The 27,771-nt window shown below is 48.2% G+C and overlaps 1 protein-coding gene and 1 pseudogene across 1 annotated transcript; both read right to left on the reverse strand.

Annotated features, from left to right (window-relative positions):
• Positions 1 to 544: 544 nt before the first annotated feature.
• LOC123816992 (HLA class I histocompatibility antigen, alpha chain F-like) lies at positions 545 to 3,667 on the reverse strand. The gene is made up of 7 exons (XM_045836318.1): positions 3,553 to 3,667; positions 3,007 to 3,339; positions 2,584 to 2,853; positions 1,746 to 2,021; positions 1,520 to 1,648; positions 1,059 to 1,091; positions 545 to 855 (listed from the first exon to the last, which is right to left on the reverse strand). The coding sequence occupies exons 1-7, from the start codon at positions 3,614 to 3,616 to the stop codon at positions 851 to 853; spliced, it is 1,110 nt and encodes a 369-aa protein (XP_045692274.1). The 5' UTR covers positions 3,617 to 3,667; the 3' UTR covers positions 545 to 850.
• A 2,833-nt stretch (positions 3,668 to 6,500) lies between these two features.
• On the reverse strand, positions 6,501 to 26,872 carry LOC123816984 (annotated as a pseudogene).
• Between the last annotated feature and the right edge of the window lie 899 nt (positions 26,873 to 27,771).

Here is a 27,771-nt window from a genome sequence, read left to right on the forward strand (position 1 = left end):
CTGAAAAAAATTAAGTGAAAGGAAAGTCACACCGTATCTATGTTTGCTCAGAACTGACTCAATAACGTCCTTCTAACGTCCCCCAGGCCTGCATGATGTGGCTGGAACTTGACCTCTCTCAAGAACTCTGCTGCAGCCACAGGGGCCTCCTGGCAGTTTCAAAACCACAGACAGGCTCCCCCCCCAGGGTGCCCACAAAATAAGCAAAATAAGTCAGTCAGAAAAAGCTAAGAGCCCTGTGATTTCTCTCACATGTGGGATATAAAACTGAAACTCATGGACACAGACAGCAGTGTGCTGGTTCCCAGAGGGAAGGGGGTTGGGGGAGGAGGGGCCTCATACCTGGTGAGGGAAGGTGGTTTGACTCTAGGTGGTGGGCACCCAGTGCAATGTACAGATCCTGTTTTGTACAACTGCACACCTTAAACCTACATGATCCTATTAACCAGTGTACCCCAATACATTTAATAAAGACACACCCCAATAATTTTACTTTATTTTATTTATTTTATTTTATTTTTTAAAGATTTCATTTATTTGCCCTGGCTGGTGTAGCTCAGTCAGTTGAATGTGGTTGGTAATTAAAAGGTCTCTGGTTTGATTCCCTGTCCAGGCACATAGGTGGGTTGCAGGCCAGATACCCAGTGGTGGCCACATGAGGGCCCAAAATTTATTTTTAAAAAATCAATCATAGGTACAATGCCTACAAAACAAACAAATAACAAATGCCCAAAAGATAGGGGTTCAGGGGTAGATGCAGGTCATTGACATGGGAGACAGGGATTCTGCAAGTCCCCAGGGGAGGATGCAGTGACTGTTCTAGCACCAACTCCTGGATAAGGCAGCTCTGTCATGCTGGGGAAGAAAGTTGTCATGAACAAACTCAGGTCAGTCTCAGAAGTGTCACATTCTCCCACAGCCACCCCATGCTCCCAATGCCCCACTATGAGATCCCCAAAACCCGTCATGCCCCTTGGTCCCAATTGCCCCCACCTTCTGCACTCAGCTCATACTCCCCCAAGGGTCCCAGGTGTCACCTCCCCAACACCCAGACTTACAGACAGCCTGAGCATAGCGCTCCCTGTCTCTGCCTGTGGGAAGAAAACATTCTGTGAGAAGTCAGGGGGAAGGCTGGGTCCCATGACCCTAAAGGAGCCCCACACTCCTGAAGCACAGGGAAGGTTCCAGAATTGTGACTGAACACTCAGGGTAGGATCAAGGAATATGGGGAAAGTACATGTGTGGGGACGGGACTGACTGTCTGGACGTCTGTTCTCAGCAGGGACCTTCCCCTCTGACCTCTGACAGCTGGGAATCAGTCCCCATCACTAGAATCATCAGGTGATAAATGTGTCCTTCACTTTTCCACGGGCCTCGCTAAAGAGTCAGTGTTAGGAAACAGGCCCCAGATGGACAAACACCCGTGTGGGGATAGGATGCACATTAACCAGGCAGAACACACTTCCACCTGGGCTTGACCCCCAGGGGGACAGGGAACTCAGCTCCACCCCTTGCCCACCTGAGCACTTCCTCCTCCACAGCACAGCTCCAGCGACCACAGCTCCAAGGAGACTCAGGGCTGCAGCGATGCCCACGATGATGATGATGGTCTGAGGAGGGGGGTCTGTGGTGGTCTGAGGAGGGGGGTCTGTGAGGGGAAGGTGAGAGGTAAACCTCAAGCCTGAGTCCTGACCCTGCTCAGGGACACCCTGAGGAGAGGCTCTGTGCCCACACCCCCTCCTCACCCCAACTCAGGATCAAGGACTCAGGCAGCCCCTGGTGCTGCACATGGCACGTGTATCTCTGCTCCTCTCCAGGGGGCACGACCACAGCTGCCCACTTCTGGAAGGTCCCGTCCCCTGCAGGCCTGGTGTCCACAAGCTCCGTGTCCTGGGTCAGGTCCTCCCCTTCACGCTGCCAGGTCAGGGTGATGTCCGCAGGGTAGAAGCCCAGGGCCCAGCACTTCAGGGTGACCTCATGGTCAGAGATGGGGTGGTGGGTCAAGTGTGTCTTTGGAGGGTCTGCGGGGAGGGTGAGAAAATTCAGGAAGTCTGCATGGTCATGGGAAACTCCAGCAGTGCTCACGTGACCACCAGGAGAGTGGATAGGACAGTGGTGTGGGGGAAGGGAGTGCATCCCCCAGACACCAGCCTGGACAGAGGCACATGGGATAATCTCCTATTTATTTGAAATTTCCAGAATCAGGGTGAGAACCTAGAGCAGGAGTGTCCAAGTCTCTAAGGGGAGACACACACTCAGGTGGAGGCTGAATGACTGAGAAAACCAGAAGTCAGGTCTCCGGAGAATTGTCTCAGCCCCAGAACCAGGGAGAGTGTCCTGGTGCTCCAGGTGCTGCAGGGTGTGAGGGAACCGCTGTGGGGTGTTTCAGGGAGAGGCTGAGTCCCTCACTGTCCTTTAAAAAAAGCTGGGACCGAGCTGAGTCACAGAATAAGGAAACCTGGGGGATTCTTTCCTCTCCCGAGCAGGAGGGACATTCTGACACTGCCCCATTTCCCTCCTCTCCTTGTAGGAAGCCGCCCCAGCCCACAGATCCCCGCCTCAGGGAGGCCCGCGCCATGGTACCTGCTTGGAGCAGGGTGTTGTTCCCCTTCTCCATGAGCTGGAGGAGCCAGCGAACACACGTGAGTTGCAGGAAGAACCTCCGGATGTTCGCATCGACGGCCTGCAGAAGAACGTTGCTCCAGCTGACCCCCGCTGCAGCGGTCCAGGAGCGCAGGTCCTCGTTCAGGGCGACGTAGTCCGTGCCGTCGTAGGCAAACCGACTGAACCCGTGGAGGAAGCGCCCGTCGGAACCCACGACGCAGCCGGTCATTTCCTGCCAAGTGTGAGACCCTGACCCAGCCCAGCAGTCAGCCCCGTTGAGTTAGCCCCTCCCCGCCCCCACTGGGCTAAGGCCTCCAGGTGAGGCTCCACCGGATATTCGGGCGACCCTGGCCCGTCTGTGGGGATGGGTTCGTCCCCGAGCCCCGGGCTTGCGTGACTCACCGTTGCTGTGGTTGTAGTGGGCTAGCAGGTTGTTCAGTTTCACTCTGCTCCACTCTTCGTTGTGCTCGATTTCCCGCGTCTGTTCCTTCCAAAACTGTGTGCCCTCCGGCTCCACCCACCACTGCTCCATCCACGGCACCCGCAGCTGCAGCTTAGGGTCCGCGGCGTCACTGTTGTAACTCAAGATCTGCTTGTCGTCCACGTAGACGACTGCGGTGTACCCGTATTTCTCGTGGCCCGGTTCGTACTTGGCGGTGCTTAAATATTTCAGGGTGTGGGGGCCAGGAGTCCGGGAGGACGCGTGTCCTGGGTTCTCGGTGGGGCTTGCGGGGGCTGGGCGCCCGGGGGGCAAAAAGGAGGGCCGCGGGTGAGAAGAGGAGACGGGAAAGCGGTAGGGTCAGTCGGGGGTGGGCGGATGCGCGAGTCCGGAGTCTGTACCAGGGCGCTGGAGACTGGTCTTCCCCGGGTCCCGCGCACCCCCAAGCCCCGCCCCGGCCCCCTCGCTCCTGGCTTGCAGAGGCCGTTCCCTCCCGACCTCGCACTCACCTGTCCAGGTCTGGGTCAGGGCCAGGGCCCCGGAGAGCAGCAGGAGGAGAGTTGGGGGCCCCATGTGCCCGACTGGGTCTTCAGAGGAAAAGGAGTTCCTGTTCCCGCTGAGGCCTCTCAGATGGGCCGATCTGCCGCTGATTGGTGCTCTCCACACCAATGCCAGCGAGAACGGGTGGTGGAGCATCACAAGTATCTAGGCCTGGGGACATAGCTTTGCCTTGACTCCTCCCGCACTGAGAACTCTCCAACCCTCCCTGTAGGAGGGCCACGTGCCCTACCTCTTGGCTGTAAACACGCAGTATAGAGAGTTTAGGGCGCTCCTTTATTTCTGTTCCTCAATCTGTCGAGCGTTTCCTGGCCTCTCATCACATTCCACACTTGTCGGACAGATGATAGGCTTCTAATAAAGTACTCTTGCTCTCTGCACCTAATAACACTTGAACTCGGTGTGACCACCTTAACCCTGCAGCTGTTACCCTCTTTACAGCATGGAGACAGTTGTGTTGTGCGGACTGACCACCTGCTGGTTCTTAGGAGTGATGTACAGGAAACTCCTACTGCTGCTGCTGCTGCTGTAATTTGGTTACAGAGGGGTGTTATCTGAAGGTTAGGTGCACAGTCTGTCCCTTTGCCACACAGTATGTGCTCCTTAAGGCCGGCCATTCTGCCTGTGCTCGGTTCACTGACGCACAGGTATACAGCAGGCCGCTGCACTTCACAGATCTGCGTTTTTTAATTTTCATTCATTCTCACCTGAGGATTGTTGTTATAGGTTTTACAGAGAGAGGAAGGCAGAGAGAGAGAGAGAGAGAGAGAGAGAGAGAGAGAGAGAGAAACATTGAAGTAAGAGAAACATTGATTGGTTCCCTGAGGTGCCCACCCTGAGCAGAAATTGAACCTGCAAGTTAGGTACATGCCCTTAATGGAGATCGAACCCTTAACCTCTTGGTGTGTGGGGGGCAATGCTCCAGCCAAGCCCTCCAGCCAGGCTGTGTTTATTTTACAACTGAAGGTAAAATTTTTTACCGGCAAAAAGATTACAATTCACTAAAGGGTCAGAAGAGAGTTAGCATTTTCATTAACAACAAAGTATTTTTTAATAAAGTCATATACATTATTTTTAGACATAATACTATTAAACACACAATAGACTATAGTAAACATAAGCCTAATATTTATATTCACGATGAAACCAAGGAGTTTGTGAGACTCACTTTATTGTGATTATCCTTTATTGTCATAGTTTGGACCCAGTCGTGAAATATCTCCATGATATGTTGGTATTCTAGGTGTAAAAATAGTGTGTCATCTACCCTCTACTCAAAAACTACTAGTTGAGTGACTCATCATTGAATGACATCTCCCTATTGTAATGACAGTGTCTTTATTGATGTGGCCTCAGCCCCAGCTGTTCTGTGGCAGCAACACTACAACCTGCACTCATGCTGCTATCGATGCCCACACATATCCCCACGGTGCTGCCCCCCTAAACCTGCAGGGATCTCTGCTCTGTGAATCCCCGAGTTTGCACTGGGGCCCCCACTAGAGAGAAGGGCCTGGGGAAAGGGTGGCCGAGCAGAGCAGAATCGCAGCAGGAACGTGTCTGAGATGAGACATTACAGGCCCCCTGCTCTCTGCTGATTCCAGAACCCTGTTCCCTGGAGGAGGCTGGGAAAAGGTGGGAGAACAATCACACCCAGGGAGGTAAGAGCAAGATGAGTCTGAAACTTCCTCTCTTGACACCATAGATTCCTGAGTGCAGGGGCCACCCTGGTCATGTGGGGACAATGGCAGGCAAAATGCCTCCTGTCACTGTCAGATGGGGACACCCAGAGGAGAATGAGATGAAAAGTCACACATAAACACCACTCAGCCACAGGAATATACAGATTACTGCTGTCTGTGACAACATGGATGGACTGTGAGAATGTCATGCTAAGTACAGTAAGTCAGACAGAAAATTAAGAACTCTATGATGTCACCCACAAGTGGGATATAAACCTGAAACTCATGGACACAGACAGCAGTGTGGTGGTTCCCAGAGGGAAGGGGGTTGGGGGAGAAGGGACCTCATACCTGGTGAGGGAAGATGGTTTGATTCTGGGTGGTTGGCAAATAGAGAGACATATAGATCCTGTATCATAGAAATGTGCACCTGAAACCTACATGACCCTATTAACCAATGCCACTACAATGCATTTAATAAAAAGACACACCCTTAACATTTCACATAAAACACCCCAATAGCTTTATGTTTAAAAAAGCCAGAATAGATACAATATCTACCCCCTCCCCAAAAGAAAGCACAAGTACCCAAAAGGTGAGGGCTGAGGACAAACCCAGGCCTGAGCCCAGGATGACTCATCCACAGGAAGCCCTCACTGAGCACAGTCCTGGAGCCATGACAAGGCCCAGGTGACCCTCAAGTTCCTGTGAGTGCAGGTCCTAAAGGGACAAGGCTCTCCTGAAGCAGCAAGGACAAAGGAGCAACAAAGATGACCCAGCGGAGGACTGACCAGGATGAAGATGGCCTTACTCCAACACTGCTAGGACAGGACACTACCCAGGGGAGAGGACACAGGTTCCTGTGGGGATGGTGGCCTGGTGACCAGCTCCTCCAATGAAATTGATAAGGATGAAGACACATTCCAATGCTGGTTGCAGAAACAGCAGTCAGGGATCCTTAAACTCCCAAGGGGAGGCTGCAATGAGTGTTTCAGTACCAAGTCCTGGACAAGGCAGCTGTGTCATGCTGTGAAAGAAAGTTGTCATGGACAAACTAAGGTCAGTCTCAGAAGTGTCACATTCTCCTTCAACCACCTCTGCTCAGAATGTCCCACTCTGAGATTCCCAAAATTGAGCTGTGTCCGTCGGTCCAAACACCCACACTTCCTGCCCTCAGGTTCTCACCCTTAGGAGCTGTGAGAGACACATAAGAGCCTTGGTCACTGTTGCTGCCTGGGGAAGACACAACAGCAGAGTTATGGGGTGGGGGAGCACCCCTCACAGACTCTACACTCTCTAAGGGTCCCAGATGCCACCTCTCCAATACCCAGACTTACTGAGTATATCTCTCCCTGCCTCTGCCTGTGGGAAAAAATGTTCTGTGAGAAGTCAGGGGGAAGGCTGGGTCCCGTGACCCTAAAGGAGCCCCATACATTTGAAGCACAGGGAAGTTTCCAGAACTGTGACTGAACACCCAGGGTAGGATCAGGAAATACAGGGAAAGTACATGTGCAGGACTAGACCACCCACCCTTCTAGACATCTGTCATCAGCAGTGATTTTCCCCTCTGACCTGTGACAGCTGGGAATCAGTCCCCATTGCTAGAACCAACAGGTGATAAATGTGTCCCTACCCTCACTTTCCCATGGGCCTCACTAAAGTGTCCGTGTCAGCAAATAGGCCCCACATGGAGAAGCACCCATGTGGGGATAGGATGCCCATTAACCAGGCAGAGCACACTTCCACCTGGGCTTGACTCCCAGGGAACAGGGCCACCTCTTGCCCACCTGAGCACTTCCTCCTCCACAGCACAGCTCCAGTGACCACAGCTCCAAGGAGACCTAGGGCAGCAGCAATGCCTACAATGATGGTGATGGTGGTCTGAGGAGGGGGGTCTGTGAGGGGAAGGTGAGAGGTCAACCTGAGGCCTGAGTCCTGACCCTGCTCAGAGACACCCTGAGGTGGGGTTCTGAGCCCACGTCCCCTCCTCACCCCATCTCAGGGTCAGGGGCTCAGGCAGCCCCTGGTGGTGCACATGGCACCTATATCTCTGCTCCTCTCCAGGGGGCACGACCACAGCTGCCCACTTCTGGAAGGTCCCATCCCCTGCAGGCCTGGTCTCCACAAGCTCCACATCCTGGGTCAGGTCCTCCCTGTTACGCTGCCACTGCCGGGTCAGGGTGATGTCCGCAGGGTAGAAGCCCAGGGCCCAGCACTTCAGGGTGACCTCATGGTCAGAGATGGGGTGGTGGGTCACTTGTGTCTTTGGAGGGTCTGCGGGGAGGATGAGAAAATTCACCCAGTGGATTATTTCACTTAGCATAGTAGTCTGGTTTGTGTGGTGAGACACACGTTTGCCAGAACCCTGGTTTTCCTGAGAGCTTCCATTCCATCCAACAACAAATGCTGTCAGGTGTCAACTGCCCATTGACTCTCCTTGAGGGAGAAGCTCACGTTCATTTTGAGAGAATGTTCGCCCGTTCACCACACCTCAGTCATCACAGCTTCTGTGTCTCTCATTCTCTTAAGTGAACTTGCTGTTCTGTGAAGAAGAGGCTGGCTCAGCCCTCACAGGTCACTTTCCTGGGCTCATGACACTTGGGAATGAATGTAGCAGAAGTGTGTTTGTGCAGTTTTCTGGTCATCATAGGAGGTATTTTACATTTTTATTCTTCATTTTTACTAAGGACAGTTAAGAAATTAATCCATCTGTATAATGAATTCAAGGTATATTTATCTTCTTTTAAAATATTTTTATTTTTCAATAAAATAAAAATAGAAATAAAATAAAATAAAATAAATAAAATAAAAATATTGACAGTTGATCTACAATATTATATTACTTTCTTGTGTGCAACTCTGTGATTACATATTTATATAACTTTTAAAGTGATACCCCCGATAAATCTAGTACCCACCTGACACCATGTGTAGTTATTACAATATTAATGATTAATGACTGTATTCCTTGTGCTGCACTTTACTTCCTGCTGACTGTTCTGTAACCACCAGTGTGTCCTTCTTAATCCCTTCTCCTTTTTCACCCAGTCCCCAACCCCTCTCCCATCTGACAACTATCACTCTGTTCCCTGTGTCTATGAGTCTGTTTCTGTTCTGCTTGATTACTTTATATTTTAGATTCCACATATAACTGCAATCATCTGGCATTTGTCTTTCTCTGTCTGACTTGTTTCACTCAGCACCATACCCTCCACCATGTTGTTGCCAATGGAGAGATTTCATTCTTTTTGTGTGTGTGGCTGAGTCAGATTTTGCTGTGCATGTGCACCACTTTCTTTATCTCACCATCTGTGGATGGACACTTAGGCTGCTTCCCTGTCTGGCTTTTGTAAATAATGCTGCAATGCACATAGGTATGTGTGCTTTGCATCTTTTTGGTTTAGTGATTTGGATTCTTCAGATAATACCCAGAAGTGCAATTGCTGGGTCCTTCTCTGTGTCTTGTTATACGGGCTTTGTTTTCAAGTTTGTCTGTCTGATGTAAGTATTGTTACCCCAGCTTTTTTTCTAGTTTAGTTGTTTCCATTTTCATGAAATGTCTTTTTTCATCTTTTTATTTTCAATCACTGTGTCTTTGGATCTGAACTGAGTGTTTTGTAGACAGCATGTGTGAGGGTCTCTTTCTCTTATCTATTCAGCTACCACATGTGTTTTGATTGGAGCAATTAATTCATTTTCATTTAAAGTGATGTTCATAGATATGTATTCATTGCCATTTTATAGTTCATATATTTCTTCTCCTCCTACTCCCCCTTCTCCTTCACAGTTTAACATTACCTGTAATACTTGTTTGGCTGGTCATAAGCTTTAGCTTTTTCTTTTATGGGAAGCACTTTATCTGAACCTTGATTCTAAATAGTAGCCTTGCTGGGTGGAGCAGTCTTGGTGTAGGTCCTTGCTTTTCATCATTTTGAATATTGCTTGCCAACCTCATTTGGCTTCATTTGAAAAGCGTTTCTTCAGAAATCAGCTGGAAGCCTTGTGGGAAACTCCTTTCTAGGTAACTACTTTCCTCTTTCCTCTTGGTGGTTTTAGAATGCTCTCTTTTTCTTTAATCTTTGGCATTTTAATTATGCTGTGTCTTGTGTGTGGGCCTTTTGGGGTTCTTCCTGTTTGGGACTCTGCACTTTCTGGATTTTTATATCTACTTCCTTCACCAGGTTAGGGAAGTTTTCCACAATTATTTTTTAAAATAAGGGTTTCAATTGCATGCTCTTTCTTTTCTCTTTCTGACACCCCATCATATGAATGTTATACTTGAAGTTGTCCCAGAGGTTCTTATACTATCCTCATTTCTTAAGATTCTTTTATTTTTTTAGTATAAAATTTTTATATTTGGAATTGGCCAGCTGGACTCAGTTTAGATGATCCCAATTTTGTTGGCAGCATCCAAAGCATCATAGTTGAGAGTCAGTCAAACAGACATCTTCTCCCCATCAGGCCTGATCAGGGTGTTGACCTTGACCACGTCAATGTCATAGAGCTTCTTCACAGCCTGTCTGATTGGTGCTTGTTGGCCTTGACTTCCACAAGGAACACAGGGGGCTGTTGTCTTCCATATTCCTCATGGGTGAGTTGGTAGTCAGGGGGAACTTTGATGACGGCATAGTGGTCAAGCTTGTTTCTCCTGGGGGGATATTTAGGCTGCCCTCGGAGCCACAGTGTCTTAGGCCCCCAGAGTGGGTGATGTGTGGATCTTCCTTTTTTGTGTGGTTGTGGCTGTGGATGCCTTTTAGCACTGCTTTCTTTGCCTTCAAAGCCTTTGCCTTGGCTTTAGCTTTGAGTGGGGCAGGGACTTCCTTCTTCGCTTTGGGCTCCAGCTTTGTGAAAAGTAGGATTCTTCTTTTTTATTTTTTTTTCTGTTCTGAATGGGTATTTTCTGCTTTCTTATCTTCCTAATCTTTGATGATCCTGTGCTTCATCTATTCCACTGTTGATTCCTTGTAAGGTATCTTCATTTCAGTTATTTGTATTTTTTATGTATGACTGTTTTCTTTCTCCATTTTTATGTTTTTTAGACCTTTGTTGATATTTGCTCTAAGTACTTCTTCTCTTCTCCTGAGTTCATTGATTATTTTATAACCTGAATTTTGAATTCTGCATGTATTAGATTGTTTGTCTACATTTTATCTACTTCTTTTTGTGGAGTCTTGTCCTGTTCTTTCATTTAGGCTGTCTCCTCATTTTGGTTGTCTTCCTGTGTTTGTTTCTATGTGCTAGGTAGAGCTGCTATGTCTCCTGGTCTTGGTAGAGGGTCCTAATGCAGTAGGTGTTGTGTAGGGCCCAGTGGTGCAGCCCCCCTGGTCACCCAACCAGGGGAATCCAGGTGCGCCCCCCTTGTGGGCTGTGTGAGCCCTCCTGTTGTAGCTGAGTCAGGATTACTGTTGGCAATGGGAAAGATTTTCCCCCAGGCTGATCAGCTGTGAGAACTGGCTGTGACAACTGAGTCTGCCCCTTGAGTATATTGCTGTGGATGTAGCTGGGTGATGTTTTATTGTTGTTTTTGGAGGTTGTCCACCAGTTGCGCTGGCTTTGGGGCCTCTCAGGAGGTTCAACCCAAGGCTAGCCACCACCTGTGTCCTGCCCAGAGCCACCTGACATGAGGTCAAAGTAATCTGCAGATGGCCACTACTTGTGCTGGGCTTGGAGGTACCTGGGAGAGGCCAAGCTGCAAACCAAGGCCAGTTGCCATTGGTCCTGGGCCTGGGACCACTTAGCAGCAGAAATGAGGTATCTCTTGGCCAGATGAGGCTTGTTTCAGACATTTTAGGCAAGTCCACAGCTTGGGCCAAGACAGGTTGTTTGCATGGAAAGTGACTGGAAAGGGCTTGAGTGAGCCTGCAAGTTGGGTGAGGCAGGGCTTCAGGGAATCACCAGGGCGGGGTGGACAGTGTGAGCCAGGTGGATGGAGACTCAGATATGGTGCACACCTGGCAGCTCTGTGTGGGGGAGGGCTCATCAAAGGAACAACGGCTTCTGCCAGCACTTCTGTCTGAGAGAAGGCCTCCCACACCCCCAGCTCTTGCTCTGATGCCAGAAATTTAGTTCCTCTCTATATGTCCCTCATGCTTTTTGAGTTTCTGCCCCAGATCTGGAGCTCAGAGGAAGTGAGTGTGAGTAAGTCCATGTGCTGGCCCTTTAAGAGGAATGTCTGGGACTCCCCAAACCCTTTGTCTCACCACCCTGATCCCTGCCAGTTTTACCACCGAAGTTGTGGTTGCCTGTCTTCCTGACACTGGAACCCTGGCCTGGGAGACGTAGTGTGAGACTGGGACACCACCCTCCTCAAGGTGGAACCTCTACAGTCGAGATAGCCTTCCTGATTTTTATCTGCCACACATGGGTGTGGGACCAGTCCCTTTAACGTCTCTATGAGTACCACCAGTATTGATGTGGCTTCTTTAATTCCCTAGTTGAGGGCTTCTGTTCAGCTATATTTCAAGTGATTCCAAAAGATGGTTGTTTGTAGTATCATTGTAATTTTGATGTGGTCATGAGGCAATGAGAATACTGTATTTACCTACACAGCCATCTCAACTGGAGGCCAAGATATTTTGAAAGTGTTGATTTAAGATGCTCATTTAGCAAAGATAATAATTTTCAGCCCTGGCTGGTGTGGCTCAGTGGATTGAATGGCATCCCATGAACCAAAAGGTCATCAGTTCAAATTTTAGGGCACATGCCTAGGTTGAGGGCCAGGTTTCCAGGTGGGCTCATGTGGGAGGCAACTGTTTCTCTCTCACACAACAATGTTTCTCTCCCTCTCTGTCTACCTCCTTTCCCCTCTCTCTAAAAGTAAATAAATAAAATCTTAAAAATATAAAATAATTTTCAATCCTTCAACCATGTCATTAAAGTGACACTGGTTTGTTTTCTCGTCTGTGAGGGGGTGGTGGTGAAGAATGCCTGCTATTGTAGTTGGGTGTCCCAGCCTCCATTCTTGCTGAGTTTACCTCAGTGCAAATGTCAGCACAGTGAAAAGGCAAAGGATGTCCTTAACCTATGAAAATAGCTTTGACCTCATAGATCCCATGGAAGGCTCTTAGAAACTTCAAGTGTTCCACAGAGCACACTTTGAGAATGGTTGTTCTGGATAAACTAGGGGGAGTCTCCCCACTGGGTCTGGCCTTTGTGCCCTCCTCAGTTCCTGGAACCCCTCTCCCTGAGGTCGGATCCCTGCATCCCCACACTCTGCTGAAAGCATTTTCCCTGGGTTCTTCTAGAAGAAAGCTCACCCCTTGGAACTGAGATTTCAGAGAGTGTCCTCAGTCTGGGAAGGCAGGTGGGGGGACAGGTGTTTCCCCTTGGGAACTTGGAACAGTGTGTGTCTCAAGGCACCAGACCCCCAGGAACCTGGTTGTGTTTGTTACACAGCAGCTTCACATGTATTCACATCCCAGCAGAAATCTGGTGTCATCTGTCAGGGAAATGATGTTGGTCCTTCCATTTTTCATGGGTCTAGTGCTGTGACTGGAGGCCCAGACAACATGAAGCTCAGTTCTGTCTAATAGAATGTTCTGGAACAAAGGATTGTTCTGTGTCTGCATGTCCAACATGGCAGCCACTGGCTGCAGGTGGCTGTTGAGCACTTGAAGTGCAACCTGTGTGTGGAGCAGTTGAACTTTTCATTTAAAAGCCGTAAGTGCCTTGTAGCTGCCATACCAGACAGTGGGTCTCTAGAATGTCATTAGTTTTTAGTCTTGGCCACCAGAAGACACCGTGTGACTCATAGATTGATGTACATTAAAATGGTTGTCACATGGAAGTCCAGGTTTTCATTCATCTGTGAAGGTTTAGATACATCCTCAAAACACAGCATGCCTAAGAAAGATTACTTACTATGCAGTTAACAAGTAGAGTGTGCAGACATTAACTAAAATGTGATGTAACACCTGAAGGTTGTAAATGGTCAAAAATGCTCCTCACTGGAGCTGGTCCTTGTGCACATCACTTTGGGACCCTTGGTGTTGTTTTCGTTAACCTGGTGAGCATAAGCAGGCACATATGTCTTTACTTTGACAGAAAATATTTATTGAACACAACATATATCAAATTCCAGTAGGACCCATACATAATTATAAACTTGTAAAGTACGAGATGTAAACTCTGGTGTTCCACCTTAGAATTCCCCATCTGTTGCTCCTCCCAATATTTCTTCCAAAGGTGAAGTCTGTTTTCCTTCACCCTTGGAGCCTTCTCCTTTAGATGAAAACATATATGAAGTTTTTACAATTATGGAATGAAAAATTCTCTAAGCAAGACTCAAAGGAATAAAACCATAAAGGAAAACACAAAACTCTTCTATGTCAACCACACGTTCTGGTGACACAAACTCATGATCGTAACCGAACGCAAAGACGCATAAAAATGTTGACAGAGGAAGGTAACATGTGTCAGTGTTCTTCCGCCAAAGACCTGGAGGAGCACAGGGGGCAGACAGCGGGCTGTGTGCATCGGTCCTGCAAAAGGGAGCGCACCATGGGGAGTGCACACCTGGGGGCGTGGGCAGCTTTGAGGGACCAGGTGAGACAGGGTGTGTCCAGGATGTGGGCTCTGGTCTGGGACCCTGGGAGGATCTGTGGGCGCAGGGGCCCCTCTAGATTGGCGTCCTTAGGACATGGGGGCAAGCCTGTGACTGGGCATCTCGGGAAATACCTCGGGATGAGGCAGACTGGAGCCAGGGTGAGGGGTGATAAGAAAGAGGCTGCCTTCCCTTCTGTTTGCCTCCCGGGAGCTGCTTGGTGGTGTGTGAGCTGCACCGTGTCTACTTTCTGTCTGTGCTGAGACAACACGCAGTGTGGTGTTGTGTCTCACGTCGCCGATGTCTTGGGATTTCCTTGTCTGATACTGATGTTTTGTGAGACCATGTGTTTCCCACCAGAGAATAACCCGGCCCAGCAGTGAGCACCAGGCTGGCTCCAGGCAACACTGGGTCTCGCTCTGAGCACCAGACCAGTTCCAATGTTGGGACTGCTTTTCCTTCCTTCTTAAGTTCCGTATTTAAAAATAGTTACAACCCAGTCCCCATTAAAGAATAGTAGAAAACAATTTGGAAAAGAAGAAATGCGAATGTTAAACAGCTATATTTGTAATAAATACATGTAAACAAAAATGAGAATGTGGATTAAGAAAAATAAGAATAAAAAATAAAATCTATCAGTTTGGCAAAGATGAATGAAAATGAAGAGCCCATCAGCCCCAGGGTAGAGAACACATTCTGTTGTAAAGGTTGAAGGGATTGAAAATGGGGCCAAAACTCCTGAAGGATGCTTTTATGCACAAGGTCTCAGCAATTTAAATGTGTTTACATTTTGGTACAGAAATTATTCTTCTAGGAATTTATCCTAAGAAGATAATCACACATGTTGTCATGTATGTATATTGAAGGATGTTTCTTGTGTTGTGCTTTTACAAAAGCAAAAGGATGGAATGTCTCTGCTCTAATCAACAGAATATGGTAACTATGGACAGAAGAACGCTTATGTGTCTCAGGCAGTGACACCATTGATCTATATAGAGGATCATGTGTAATCTTCAGAGGAAACTGATGAGGTATTTGATATGGGATCCTTGTGGGGACAGAGGAAAGGAGACTCAGAGAGGATCGGGGGTGGTGGAGCTGCGGTGAATGCAGGGTGTTTTCTCTGGGGCCTCGATGACTCACTTTCACTGGGTCCCTTGGCAGCTGTTGTCACCAGACAGGCCTGGGCCTGAGCGGTTCTGCCTCAGGACAGCCTGTGGTGTGTGGTGTGTGGTGTGAGGTGTGTGGGTGCTTGACTTCTTCTGGATAAGATTTCACAGACCGAGTCCAGGGGATTTTGAAAGCATGTTTATTAAAGTTGGGACAGTGACACTTAGGAAAGACTTAGGGTAGAAGAAGTCACTGGAGAGAGCCTAGGTTGGGCTGCTCTGGTTCCTGGGAATGTTACAGGAAAGGAGTGAGTCAAAATCAGGTTTCGATCATCTCACTGGGAAGTAAAACTCCCAGAGACAGAAGTGAGCAAAGGTGGGGCAGCTGTCAGCTCACTGGAGAGTCAGGGAAAAAGGGGACCTTAAAGTCAGGATGGGGGATAAGTCTGAGATCAGCTGCTGCTGCCCTCTGCTCCCCTGGCTGATAATCTCAAGGGCACCTTAGAGCTCAGAAGGACAGAAAGAAATTCATGTCTGACATGGGGGTGTGGGTGTGCTGTAGAGTGAGCTGCCCCAGGTCTCTGTCTGGAGGGTTTTTATCTCTCTTCTCTGGGTGAGAATCTAGGGGAGGGTTTCAGTAGAATATTCATCAGCTTTCCAGGGGTGTGTTTAATATGCTGATGCATAAAAATGGGCACATGGGGGTTTGGGGATTATCCTCTGGTCAGCTCCACTGTTTTACTTTTTTCTTAGGTGTGTCTGGCTGTCATGGTTTTTTTTTGTTTTGTTGTTGTTGTTGTTATTTTCTCCCTTGATTTCTTTTGTCCTTGGGTTCATCTGGTACAAATGGCATTAATTGGGTCTCTCTTGTGTATTGTCCCCTGACCAGGGTGATTTAAGCTATGTATTCTCTGGTTTGGGTGGAGAGGTACAAACCATTTGTTCTCAAGTGTCCTGGTTGGGGGAGATAAGGTCTTGTGATTCACCAGTGGGCTGTAAATTGTTCAGACCATTTGGCTTTGGTTAATTTTCTTGCCTCAATTTCCCCATTCTTCTTGCCTAGGACTTTTCCTAGCTTACTATCCTGCCTTGCTATGACTCTGCATGCCATGCAAGTGAACTGTTGCAATGTTCCAGAATGTTCTGTGATAGGAGGCTGCTTGGCTCAGAGCTCTGGAGGACATCAAGGGGCTGTGTACCTTAGCCATCCAGACCACAGTCAAGTTCATCACCCAGCATGGGTTTCAAGGCCTCTACTGTGTCAGGATTAGTTAGAGTCTGGAGACAGAATGCAGAGGCAGAATAGGACCCTGGCTCTGTGACTCTGGCAGTGTCATGGGGGAGATGTGCCATTAGCAGAAATGACACAGAGAAATGTAATCATGATCAAGTGCTGTGAGGGAAGGTTCCTGATATCACAGAATCAGATGACCAGGAGACCTATGGGTCCCCTTCCACTGGTCTCCATCTAATCTGAAAGGCATAAAAAGGCCTCTGAAAGAGAACAATTATACACGATCATAGAGCAGGAAAGATCTCTTGGAAATTAAAAATATCATCATAGAAATGAATAATCAGTACGTGACCTGAAAGACTCAAATTGTTCTCCTACTGAGTCGTACGAAGTGGAAAATGTGTGTCAGCTGGAGAAAAGACCTATTAGTCTGCCAATCATGAGATTTCATGAAGTTAATAATGATAGCTTTAAAATAGTATGAAAAAATAAAAATGAATTTATGATGAGGAGGGAATGATTTTAACATTTTCTAAGAATAGTTCTCAAAGTTTGCAGGTAAAAATTTATATTTGGAACGGCTTAATCAGATTCTCTCTACAGCAGATAAAAGCAGACCCACACTGGGACACATCATAGTGAGAGTTCAGAAAGAGGGTGGGAGAGACCTTGAAAACTTCAAGAGGCAGCAAGTATCGGTGTGGAGATTAGAAAGTGTTGTTACAATGCCTTCTGATTTCTGAAGAAAAAATATTTCCAACAAAGAGTTCTTCTGTATCAAGTCAGGATGTGCATAAGGGCTAGAATAGTTTACAGTTCCTTCATGTATTTAGAGTATTCATAGTTAATTTTTCACATTCTTTCTTTGGAAAATACTACCAGGCAAAGTGGGGAAAATGAAGTAAACCAAACAAGGGGAACACGTAGCATCCAGGTGACAGGGCATCCAGTAAAAGAGAGGCCAGGGCTGCCCAAGATGAGGTAAAGGACATCCAGGCTGTCCACCTGCTCCAGGTGTGCAGGGACCCAGGCCACCTGTGGCAGGACTGAGGGCTGTGGACAGGTGTCTGCAGATATGAAAGTGGTTGGAAATCGGATGTGTTCAAATACATACTCATGAAGATGTAGACTCTGGGGAGAGCAGTGGGATGAACGTGTGAAACCTGACAGAGCGATGCCATGTCTGACACTACGACCAGATGCAATGACCAACCACCCCCTACCCTAGTAATAAACCTTAAATAAAGATTTATTTTATTTTTATTTCCCTTTCTTTTTTTTCATGCTCAACCTGAAGACATTTTTTCATCACTTACAGAGACAGAGGAAGGAAGAGAGAAAACATTGATGTGAGAGAGAAACATCAACAGATTTCCTTCCATAGGCACGTGGACCAGGAAGAAAAGTAGTACTTTGTTTAACATAAATCAATCCACAAACCCAAGTGTGAACCGAACACCACGTCCAAATTTCAGTGATGAACTAAAAACCCAAGTGACAAATCTATACATAGCAGCTTTAAAGCTCTTTAATGAGAGTTTATTCATCCAATCAACAAGTTCACAGAGGGTCAACCGTGTCAAAAAGTCTGCACGTGAAGAAGAAGCAACTCACTGGAACTACTTAGTTTTCTCTGTAACGTGACAGCACATTGTAGAAATGTGTAAAATAAAGATACAAAATAAGGGCTAAACAATTCTTCATTTCCTACAGTTTTTATCTTCTTCTAGGGAATAAAATCTTTACCTACTTGAAACAAAATATGGGTTTTTCTGTTGGTGAGCAAAATGGAATAGATGTACACTCTTATTTTGGTTTTTATTTTAGAGAGAGGAGAGATGGGGGGAGAGAGAGAGTGAGGTCAGTTTGTTGTTGTACTTGTTCATACATTCACTGGTTAGCTTTTGTACCTGCTCTGACCCAGCATAGAACTCACAACCTTGGACAGCAGAACAATGCTCCAACCGAGCTACTGGCCAGGGCCAGGGGTTGTAAATTCAGCTCATGGACTGAGAGTTACAAACATGCAGACCACAGCATGGCCCAAGGTGCATTCAGTCCACCGTATTTCCAATGTGAAGCACCCTGTTGAACTACCGCAGAAGGTATTGTTATTCATAACTGTTTTTTTAAAGTCATATATTAGTTATTTTCACCACATGCACCAATTCTGGCAGACTTGGAAAATAATGGGACTTCATCTCATTCCAAATTCTTTTTCCTTCCCTGCTCCCTCAGATATAAGAGATGTCAGAGAGGTGTCCCCATTCAAAGAGACAGAAATGTGAGTGACACACACACAGTAACCACTCAGGAGGGTGATGATGTCCCGGCAGAAACTCCTGAGGTGCCAGCACCTCCTGCAGGGGATTTGAAACAGGAAAAGTGTGTGTGGGGATCACTGAAGTGCAGATACTTCTCTGTATCCTTCTGTCTGTAGCTGTCTGTGTGTGTCTGCCATTGGGTTTCATTTCATGACCCAGGATTTTTAAGTCACAACTGAATACTGTGTGTCAATTCACACTCCTGTCCTCACACCCAACCCTAAACCTGGGAGGTCTAAGAAAAGTGGAATTTTGTATGGGGTGGAGGAACTCCATGGTTCCTGCCATACAAGGCTGCACCCAGGTTGCAAGGACCAACACCTTTCTCTCACTAACTGGGACTTCAGGGCACAGGGCCTTGCAGGGACCCTCCTGAAACACCCCCTACTCTTCCCCCTCAAATACCCTCTACACGTTCCCTCTACACTGCCCAGCCTGGTCATGAGGGGCTGCTCAGGAACAGGCAGGCTCATCAAGTCCCACGCAGAGCACTACCCACCCTCAGCTCTGAGTCCCTTCTGGGCTGACCCCTCCTGGTTCTGCCCTGAGAGTGGATGCAAGGGAGCCCCCATCTGGCTGGTCTGAGCTCCACAGCTCTGTGCATTGATTCCTCAGGGAGGGCGGCTCCTGATCCCAGTTACAGGGACAGAGTGTGTGGTCCTGTCCTCCCCACAGGGATACCACTATCATGTCATCTCTCATGTCAGGGACACTGTCTGTGTGGGGAGACTGGGGTGTCTCTAAATTACAGCAACTTGTCCCATACAGATGCCCCTCAGGCAGATCTGGTGACTGGGAACAGCGCTGGCCATTTCTGAGATGCCCTCAGGAGGAGCGGGGAGGAGGCAGAGAGAGTGTCCCCTCTTCCCTGGAGAGGAGCTTAGTTAGAGTCACATGTCATTGGGGTGCAGGGACTTCTGGGCCAGGAGCTCTCTTCATGATGTTTCTTGCTGGACATGTTCCTTCAGCTCCTTCTCTTCTCCAAACTCTGTCCCCAGGTCTTTCACACTGGTCAACTAAGCACTTTTTAACACTTAAAACAATTATTTTATTTTATTTCTTTTTCCATCACCATTTATCCCTCCACACACTCTCCCACCTCCACCCATCCCTCTCCCACGTAATTACCACACTGTTGTCTGTGTCCATGAGTTAATTTTTTTACGTTTTCAATTATACTTAACATACAACATTGTATTAGTTTTATCTGTAAAACAGAGTGATTAAACATATGTATAAATCTTATTAAATAATCTCCCTGATAAATCAAGTACCCATCTGACACCATATGTAGTCACAACAATATTATTCACTATTTTCCTTGTACTGTACTCTACACCTTACTCATAAATGTCCAGGGCTGATACAGGACAAGCATCATATTTTCACTGACTTGGGTGGAAGTTATAAGAGGGGCTAAGGAGGGTGAGTGTAGAAGTGGTGAAGAGCACAGCAGGACAATCTCAGAATATCTCCTTGTAAGATACTAATGAATGACAATCACCAAATGGTGAATGTGTGATGGAGAGAAGTGGCTGTCACCAGCCTGGGTGAGTCACCAAGATGAACATCCCCACTGTTGGGACAGGGAGGTACAGTGTCCAGTTCTCATCTTTCCTCTTCCACAGTCCTGGCTCCTTTGGTGGCCTCATCCATGCTCATAGGTTTTAGTGTCATTTTTGTAGCATCACCTCCTCACCTATGTCTCCATCCCAGACATTACTGCCCAAGGTCCCCATACTCATCTGTCTAACCTGACACCTCACTGGTGTGTCTAACACACATCTCACCTTGAACTCTTCATCCATCCCACAAACATGTTCCTGCCAGAGTTTACTCTAGCTCTGCTGATATAACCTCATCTTTCTGCTGGAACAGTACAAATGTGGGGTGCCCTCCTTGACTTCTTTCCCACACCCCAGAGTAAATCCTTAGGAAATGCTGTGAAATCCATCTTCCAAATACATTTAGAGTCCAGTCCCTTCCCACTGTTTTCACCACTCACGGCCCCATCAGAACACCGAGTACCTGCAGCCTAGAACCATGGGAGCTTCCCCACACCTTTCCCTCCTGCCTTGCTGGTCCCTTGTCTCCTGATTCTGTTCTCAGCCCAGCAGCCAGACTGATTCTGTGACCCCAGGGCTCTCCCTTGAGGAGGAACTCTCAGAAGAAGCCACTAAGGGCATTGGCTCATTGGCCATGACCTTCCAGGACTCAGCATCCACAGAATGAGAGCAGTGTCTGCAGTGGATTAAGAATCATGGATGCTGAAACAGCTCCTGCTTTATCAGGTGTTCCTAATAAAATCAGGTGTTCTTCATTTTTGGGTTTGTCAGCTCTCTGCACCCCAAATGGATACCCCTGAGGACTACAAGAGGGGGTCCTGGAAGATTGGGGCAACTCCAAGGCAAGAAAGCAGCAATTGGTTAGCATCAGGGGACTAAACCATCAAAGCCAGAGGCTCCAAAAGGTCACATTCAGATGTGTGGGAAAAAACTCTTAATTGCACACGGAGCACAGATGGTCACAGGGAACATCACTGGGGAGCCATGCGGTCTCCTTGTCACATGGCACACAGTCTGTCCCTCCTGGGTCGTCTCCACACCTTATGGTAAATTTATGAACTTAAAGTGACTAGAACAGCTTAACAAATGGGATGAAGGTATAGATAGAAAACCACTAGTGGAAACCATACAACTTGGCATTTTTAATCTAAATCACTTCTGTTCAGATTATGTATATAAATATACAGCCAATTTTAATATAATGCAGGCATGTTTTGATCCTGGTTGCAGAAACAGCAGTCGGGGACCCTTAAAGTTCCAAGGGGAGGCTGCAGTGACTATTTTAGAAGCAGGTCCCCTACAAGGTAGCTTTGTCACACTGGGAAAGAAAGTTATTGTGAACAAATTCAGGTGAGCCTCAGAGTGTCTACCACAGCCACCTCATGCTCAGAATGTCCCACCTGAGAATCCCCAAAACACAGCTGTAACCCTAGGTCCCAATGCCCCCCACTTCTTGCTCTCAGGGTCTCACCCTTAGGAGCTGTGAGAGACACATCAGAGCCCTGGGCACTGTCACTGCCTGGGGAAGACACAACAGCAGAGTGAAGGGTGGGGGAGCCCCCCTCACAAACTCCAACCTACATTTGCCCATGTATCCGAAACGTTACCTCCACAACACACCGACTTACAGGCAGAATGAACGTAGTTCTTCCTGCCTCTGCCTGTGGAGAAAAAAATGTTCTGTGAAAAGTCAGGGGGAAGGCTGGATTCTGGGACGCTAAAGGAGCCCCACACTCCTGAAGCACAGGGAAGGTTCCAGAACTGTGACTGAACACCCAGGGTAGGATCAGGAAACACAGGGAAAGTACATGTGTGGGGGAGTAGATCAACTGCTTGTTTGGACATCTGTCCTCAGCAGGGACCTTCCCCTCTCACCTGTGACAGCTGGGAATCAGTCTCCATCACTAGAATCATCAGGTGATAAATGTGTCCTTCACCTTCCCACGGGCCTCACTAAAGAGTCAGTGTTAGCAAATAGGCCCCAGATGGACAAGCACCCATGTGGGGACATGATGCCCATTAAGGAGGCAGAACTCACTTCCACCTGGGATTGACCCCCAGGGGGACAGGAAACTCAGCCCCACCCCTTGCCCACCTGAGCACTTCCTCCTCCACAGCACAGCTCCAGCCACCGCAGCTCCAAGGAGACCCAGGGCAGCACAGATGCCCACGATGGTGATGGTGGACTGAGGAGGGGGGTCTGCAAGGGGAGGGTGAGAGGTCAGCCTCAGGCTTGAGTCCTGACCCTGCTCAGGGACACCCTGAGGAGAGGCTCTGTGCCCACATCCCCTCCTCAACCCATCTCAGGGTCAGGGACTCAGGCAGCCCCTGGTGCTGCACATGGTATGTGTATCTCTGCTCCTCTCAAGGGGCACAGCCACAGCTGCCCACTTCTGGAAGATTCCATCCCCTGCAGGCCTGGTCTTCACAAGCTCCATGTCCTGGGTCAGGTCCTCCTCTTCATGCTGCCAGGTCAGGGTGATGTCCGCAGGGTAGAAGCCCAGGGCCCAGCACTTCAGGGTGACCTCATGGTCAGAGATGGGGTGGTGGGTCACGTGTGTCTTTGGAGGGTCTGACGGGAGGGTGAGAAAATTCAGGAATTCTGCATGCTCATGGGACACTCCAGCAGTGCTCATGTGACCACCCTGAGAGTGGACAGGACAGTGGGGTGGGGGAAGGGAGTGCACCACCCAAACACCAGCCTGGACAGAGGCATCTGGGATAATGTCCTATTTCTTGGAAAGTTCTAGAATCAGGGTGAGAGCCGAGGGTAGGGTATGCAGGACTCTAAGAGGAGACACAGACTTAGGTGGATGCTGAATGGCTGAAAAAGCCGGAGTCAGGCTTCCAGAGAAGGTCTCAGCCTGAGAACTGGGGAGAGTGGCTTGGTGCACCAGGTGCTGCAGGGTGTGAGGCAAGTGTGTCAAACTCATTTTTACTGGAGCTGAATGTAATTTTGACTCCTTAACAGTTACGGAGTAGTGGCATTTATACAGTCCTAAAATTATTTTTGGCCGTTTGGAGGCAATGTTGAGGCTGATGTGGCCCCTGGTGAAAATGAGTTTGACACCCCTAATAAGAGCACTGCTGTGGGGTGTTTCAGGGGGAGGCTGGGTCCCTTATTGTTCTTTAGAGAAAGCTGGGCCCGTGGGTGAGTTACAGAACAAGGAAACCTGGGGGACTCTTCCCTTTCTGGACCTTGAGGGGAATTGTGACACTGCCCCATTTCCCTCCTCTCTTTGTAGGAAGCCTCCCCAGCCCACAGATCCCCTCCTCAGGGAGGCCTGGGTCCTAGTACCTGCTGGGAACAGCGTCTCCTTCCCCTTCTCCAGGAACAGGTGAAGCCAGCGCACGCACGTGTCCTCCAGGAAGACCCTCCGTTCCTCCACATATTCGTCCTGCAGGAAATTGCGCCGTAAGGTTGATCTGGACGGTCTTTTTGGCCTCGGTCGAAGATCGCAGGTCCAAGTTCAGGGTGAAGGATTCGGTGCCGTCGTAGGCGTACTGACTGTACCCGCTGAGGAAGCGTGGGTAGGACCCCACGACGCAGCCCGTCATTTCCTGCAAGGTGTGAGACCCTGACCGCGCCCTAAAGTCAGCCCGGTCCACTTATTCCCCCTGGAGGACAGATGTGCGCCCCACCCGAGCAGCAGAGACCTGTACCACGGGGCTTAAACGTAAACTGAGTGGAAGTAAGACTGGGTTGGGAACCCCTGGGCTCCTCCCGGGATGGTAGCAGGGCGCATCCCCGAGATTCGAAGGGATTCTTGCCTGTCCCTGGGGATGGGGGTCGTGCCTAGACCTGGGCTCACATGGTTCACCTTCCTTGCTCTGGTTGTAGTGGGCGCGCAGGTTGGTCAGCTTTGCTGGGGCAGCCTGTTCGTAGTGCTTGCAGAGCCTCGTCAGCTCCTCCCAGAAGTCTGGATCCTCCTGCTCCACCCACGGCTGCTCCGCCCACCGCACCCGGGACTGCACCCTCGGGTGCGGGGCTTCGCTGTCGAACCACAAAATCTGCGTGTCGTCCACATAGCCGACGACGATGTACCGGGGCTTTCCGAGTCCGGACAGGAAGGTGGTGAAACATCTCAGGGAGTGTGGGCCTGGGGACGGGGAGGATGCGCGTCCTGGGTACCTGTGGGGGGCGGTAGCAGCAGGTGACCCAGGAAACAGAAAAGGATTAGGTGGTTGAGAGGAGGGGTGGGTGCGGAGGGAGAGGGTCTGGAGTCTGGGTTTTGGGATGCGCTGTCCTGGGTCCTCAGCCACTGCCGGTCCCCTTCCCTCCTGCCCCGCAGAGGCCTTCCCCCCGACCCCACACTCACCAGCCCAGGTCTCAGTCAGGGCCAGGACCTCCGAGAGCAGCAGGAGCAGGGGTCGGGGCCCCATGACCCAGACCCCGAGCCTCTAAGGAGAAAGAACTCGGGTACTACGTGAGGACTTCATACTCGAAACCACGGTGACACCGATTGGCTCGTGCAGAGTTGGAACATACAAACCAGAATCGCAGCAGAACGTCAGGAGTATCCAGGCAGAGGGACCTGTGAGAAGGAGAAGGGAAACCCCGGGGAGAAGGGCACACCCAACACTGAAAGTTCCCGCCCCAGACTCGGTCCTCGGGCTGAGACCCTGAGAGCCTGGCTTGGGGACCCGGGAATCTGCCCCAACCCTCCTCCTGCACGGAGATCTCTGTGCTGCTGTCTCCCTGAGTCCCCGCCCACGTGCTGTTCTATTAAACGATTCCCAAACACTTTGGTGTCAGAACATTTATACAGTCTCAGAAAATAGGGACGATCCCCAAAATAGTTTTGTCTATGTGGGTTATAGCTATCAATAGCTTATCAATATAAGGAGTAAAACAGTTTGAAAAATTAATTCATTGTGAATATTAATAACGAATGATATTTTAAGAGAAACAATATTTTCATGAAAAATAACTATTCCCAAAATAAACAAAGGAGTGAGAAAAGTGGATCTGCTTAAGTTTTGCTTTTTTGCAAGTCTTACTGCTTGTCCGTATCATTACAAGTCTCATGTATTTTCATATTTGCTTCTGCATTTAATCTGTTATTTTGGTGGCAATATGTGAAGAAATATACAGACCCAGAAATATGTAGGAGGAGCATTTTAATAACCTTTTTAGGTAAGTGTGGATATTCAGCTTTGATTGTACCCTAAAGCTACGTAAGTGTTAGTTCCTGAAAAACTCTTTGCAAAATGGAAATTGAAACAAATCCATTGAGTATTTCCTATTCTCATACATTACTTTAGTGCCTCTTGTACTGATGCAGGATTATTTACGAATTGTTTCACTAAGTGATAGAGATCTCCCAGTGTTGTTGCATTTAATTGCACATGGTCAAGAATCACATTTGTTAACGTTACCACAGATCCCTGTGGAAACGGTTGTCAGCTCTGGGAAGGTGTCTGGCTGCCATGGTGAGACACATGTTTGCCAGAATCCTGGTTTTCCTCTGAGAGCTTCCATTCCATCCAGACAACAAGTGCTGTCAGGTGTCAACTGCCCATTGACTCTCCTTGAGGGAGAAGTTCATGTTCATTTGACAGAGTGTTCGCCAGTTCACTAAACCTCAGTCATCACAGCTTCTGTGTCTCTCATTCTCTTAAGAGAACTTGCTGTTCCATAAAAAGGAGGCTGGCTCAGCCCTCACAGGTCACTCCTGGGCTCATGGTGCTTAGGAATGAATGTAGCAGAGTGTGTTTGTGCACTTTCCTGGTCATCATAGGAGACATTTTATTTTTTGTTCCCCATTTTCATTAAGGACAGTTAGGAAATTAATCCATTTGCATAATGAATTCAAGACATAGTTACCTTCTTTTTAAGTGTTTTATTTCATTTTTCAGTTATAGTTGATGACCAATATTATATTAGTTTCTACACAACTCTGCTGTCTTCACTTGTGTGTGAGGGTCTTAGATATATCCTCAAAATACAGCACCCAAGAAAGATTAGTTAATATCCACAGAACAATTAGAGTGTATAGATATCAACAAAAATGGGATGCAAGGCCTCAAGGTTGCAAATGATTAAAAATGCTCTTCACTGGAGTTGGTCCTTCTGCACATCACTTTGGGACCCTTGGTGTCATTTTTGTGAACCTGGAGACATCAGCAGGCACAGATGTCTTTATTAATTCAAGAAATAAATATGTGTGAGCACAACACGTACCACACTCCTGTAGGCCCTGCACATAATTAAAAAGTTGTAAAGAGGAAGATGTAAACTTTGGAGTTCCAACTTAGATTCCTCACCAATTTGTCTTCCTCCTATTTCTCCCAGAATTCAAGCAATTCTGTTTTCCTTCACCCTTGGAGGCTATCCCTTAGACAGTGACAAAGAAAGAGAAAACTGATTCCAGCATGTATCAGGTGACACAGGTGATCACCAGCATCAGGATGGTGTGGGTGGCTCTGGTCACTGGAGGGCATTGGAGGTGGCTGCAGGGGTATGAATGTGCTGCTGCCTCTGGAGGTGTCTGTGTAGGTGAAGTACCAGGGAGATGCTGTGCCAGACCGTTAGGACAGTGAATGTGACACAGGACATGACCACAGGATGGCACCCTCAAACAGGTCTGGTGACCATGGATAGAGATGGCAATGACTGAGATGCCCTCAGGAGCAGTGGGAAGGAGTCAGAGAAAGTGTCCCCTGTTCCCTGGGTGGAGCTTGAGCTTAGAGTCACATGTCATTGGGGTGCAGGGACATCTGCACCAATAGCTTCCCTCACGGTGTTTCCTCCTAGGCCCTTTCCTTCAGCTCCTTCTCTTCTCAGTACCCCATCCCCATGTCCCTCACACCGTCATCCCTGAGACCCAGGCTGGTCTGCCTGTGGGTTCTAGTCCCACAGCTCTGGCTGCTCACGGCCTCAGGTCTGTTCTGTGGCTTTTCCTGAAATAAAATGAGCCCCTAATATCCCACATAGAAATCCTTCTTTGTTTAAAGTAGAAATTTTTGGATTCCATTACTTCTTTCAAGAAATCAGTCAGGGAGTTAATTGCAGAGAACGAGCATTCTGAGATTTTCATTACGTTGAACTGAGAGGCACTTTCTAAATCCTCTGCTTGACTTTACCCCACGGCAGAGAAAACAGCACATACCTTCCACCCTCGTATGACAAATTATGAACTACCTTTCCTTCCCGAGGGTGGGAAGAACGTTGAAATGTGGATTCAAGGCCTTTCCCAACCCGGGTCTTATTGCATCACAGAATTGTGTGCATCCAAGTCTACTCGAGACCAGGGTGGCTCGGGGGCTTGTCACAAAATACTCAAATTTCTCCCCAAAACCGCTCTCAGAATATTGGGCATGAAGTCCAAGTTATAACTTTTTTAGCTTTGAATATTTTTTTACTTTTCCATTACAATTGCTGTACAATATTATACCAGTTTCAGCTGGAAAGTGCAGTGATTAAACATTTACATAGCTTATTGAGTAATCTCCGTGATAAATCTAGGACCCATCTGACACCATAAATATTCACAACAATATTACTGACTCTACTACCTGTGCTGTACTGTACATCCTAGTAACAAATACTCAGGGCTGGTACAGGACAACCATCATATTCTTGTTGACTGGGTGGAAGTTATGAGAGGGGGAAAGGAAGGTGAGTGTAGAAGTGGTGAAGAGCACAGCAGGACAATCGCAGAATATGTGCCCATAAGTTACAAGTGAATGACAATCACCAAATGCTGAATGTATG

The sequence above is a fragment of the Phyllostomus hastatus genome, unplaced genomic scaffold, assembly GCF_019186645.2.
Source record: "Phyllostomus hastatus isolate PE091 unplaced genomic scaffold, TTU_PhHast_1.1 phas_contig_1116, whole genome shotgun sequence".
NCBI classification, from domain to species: domain Eukaryota; kingdom Metazoa; phylum Chordata; class Mammalia; order Chiroptera; family Phyllostomidae; genus Phyllostomus; species Phyllostomus hastatus.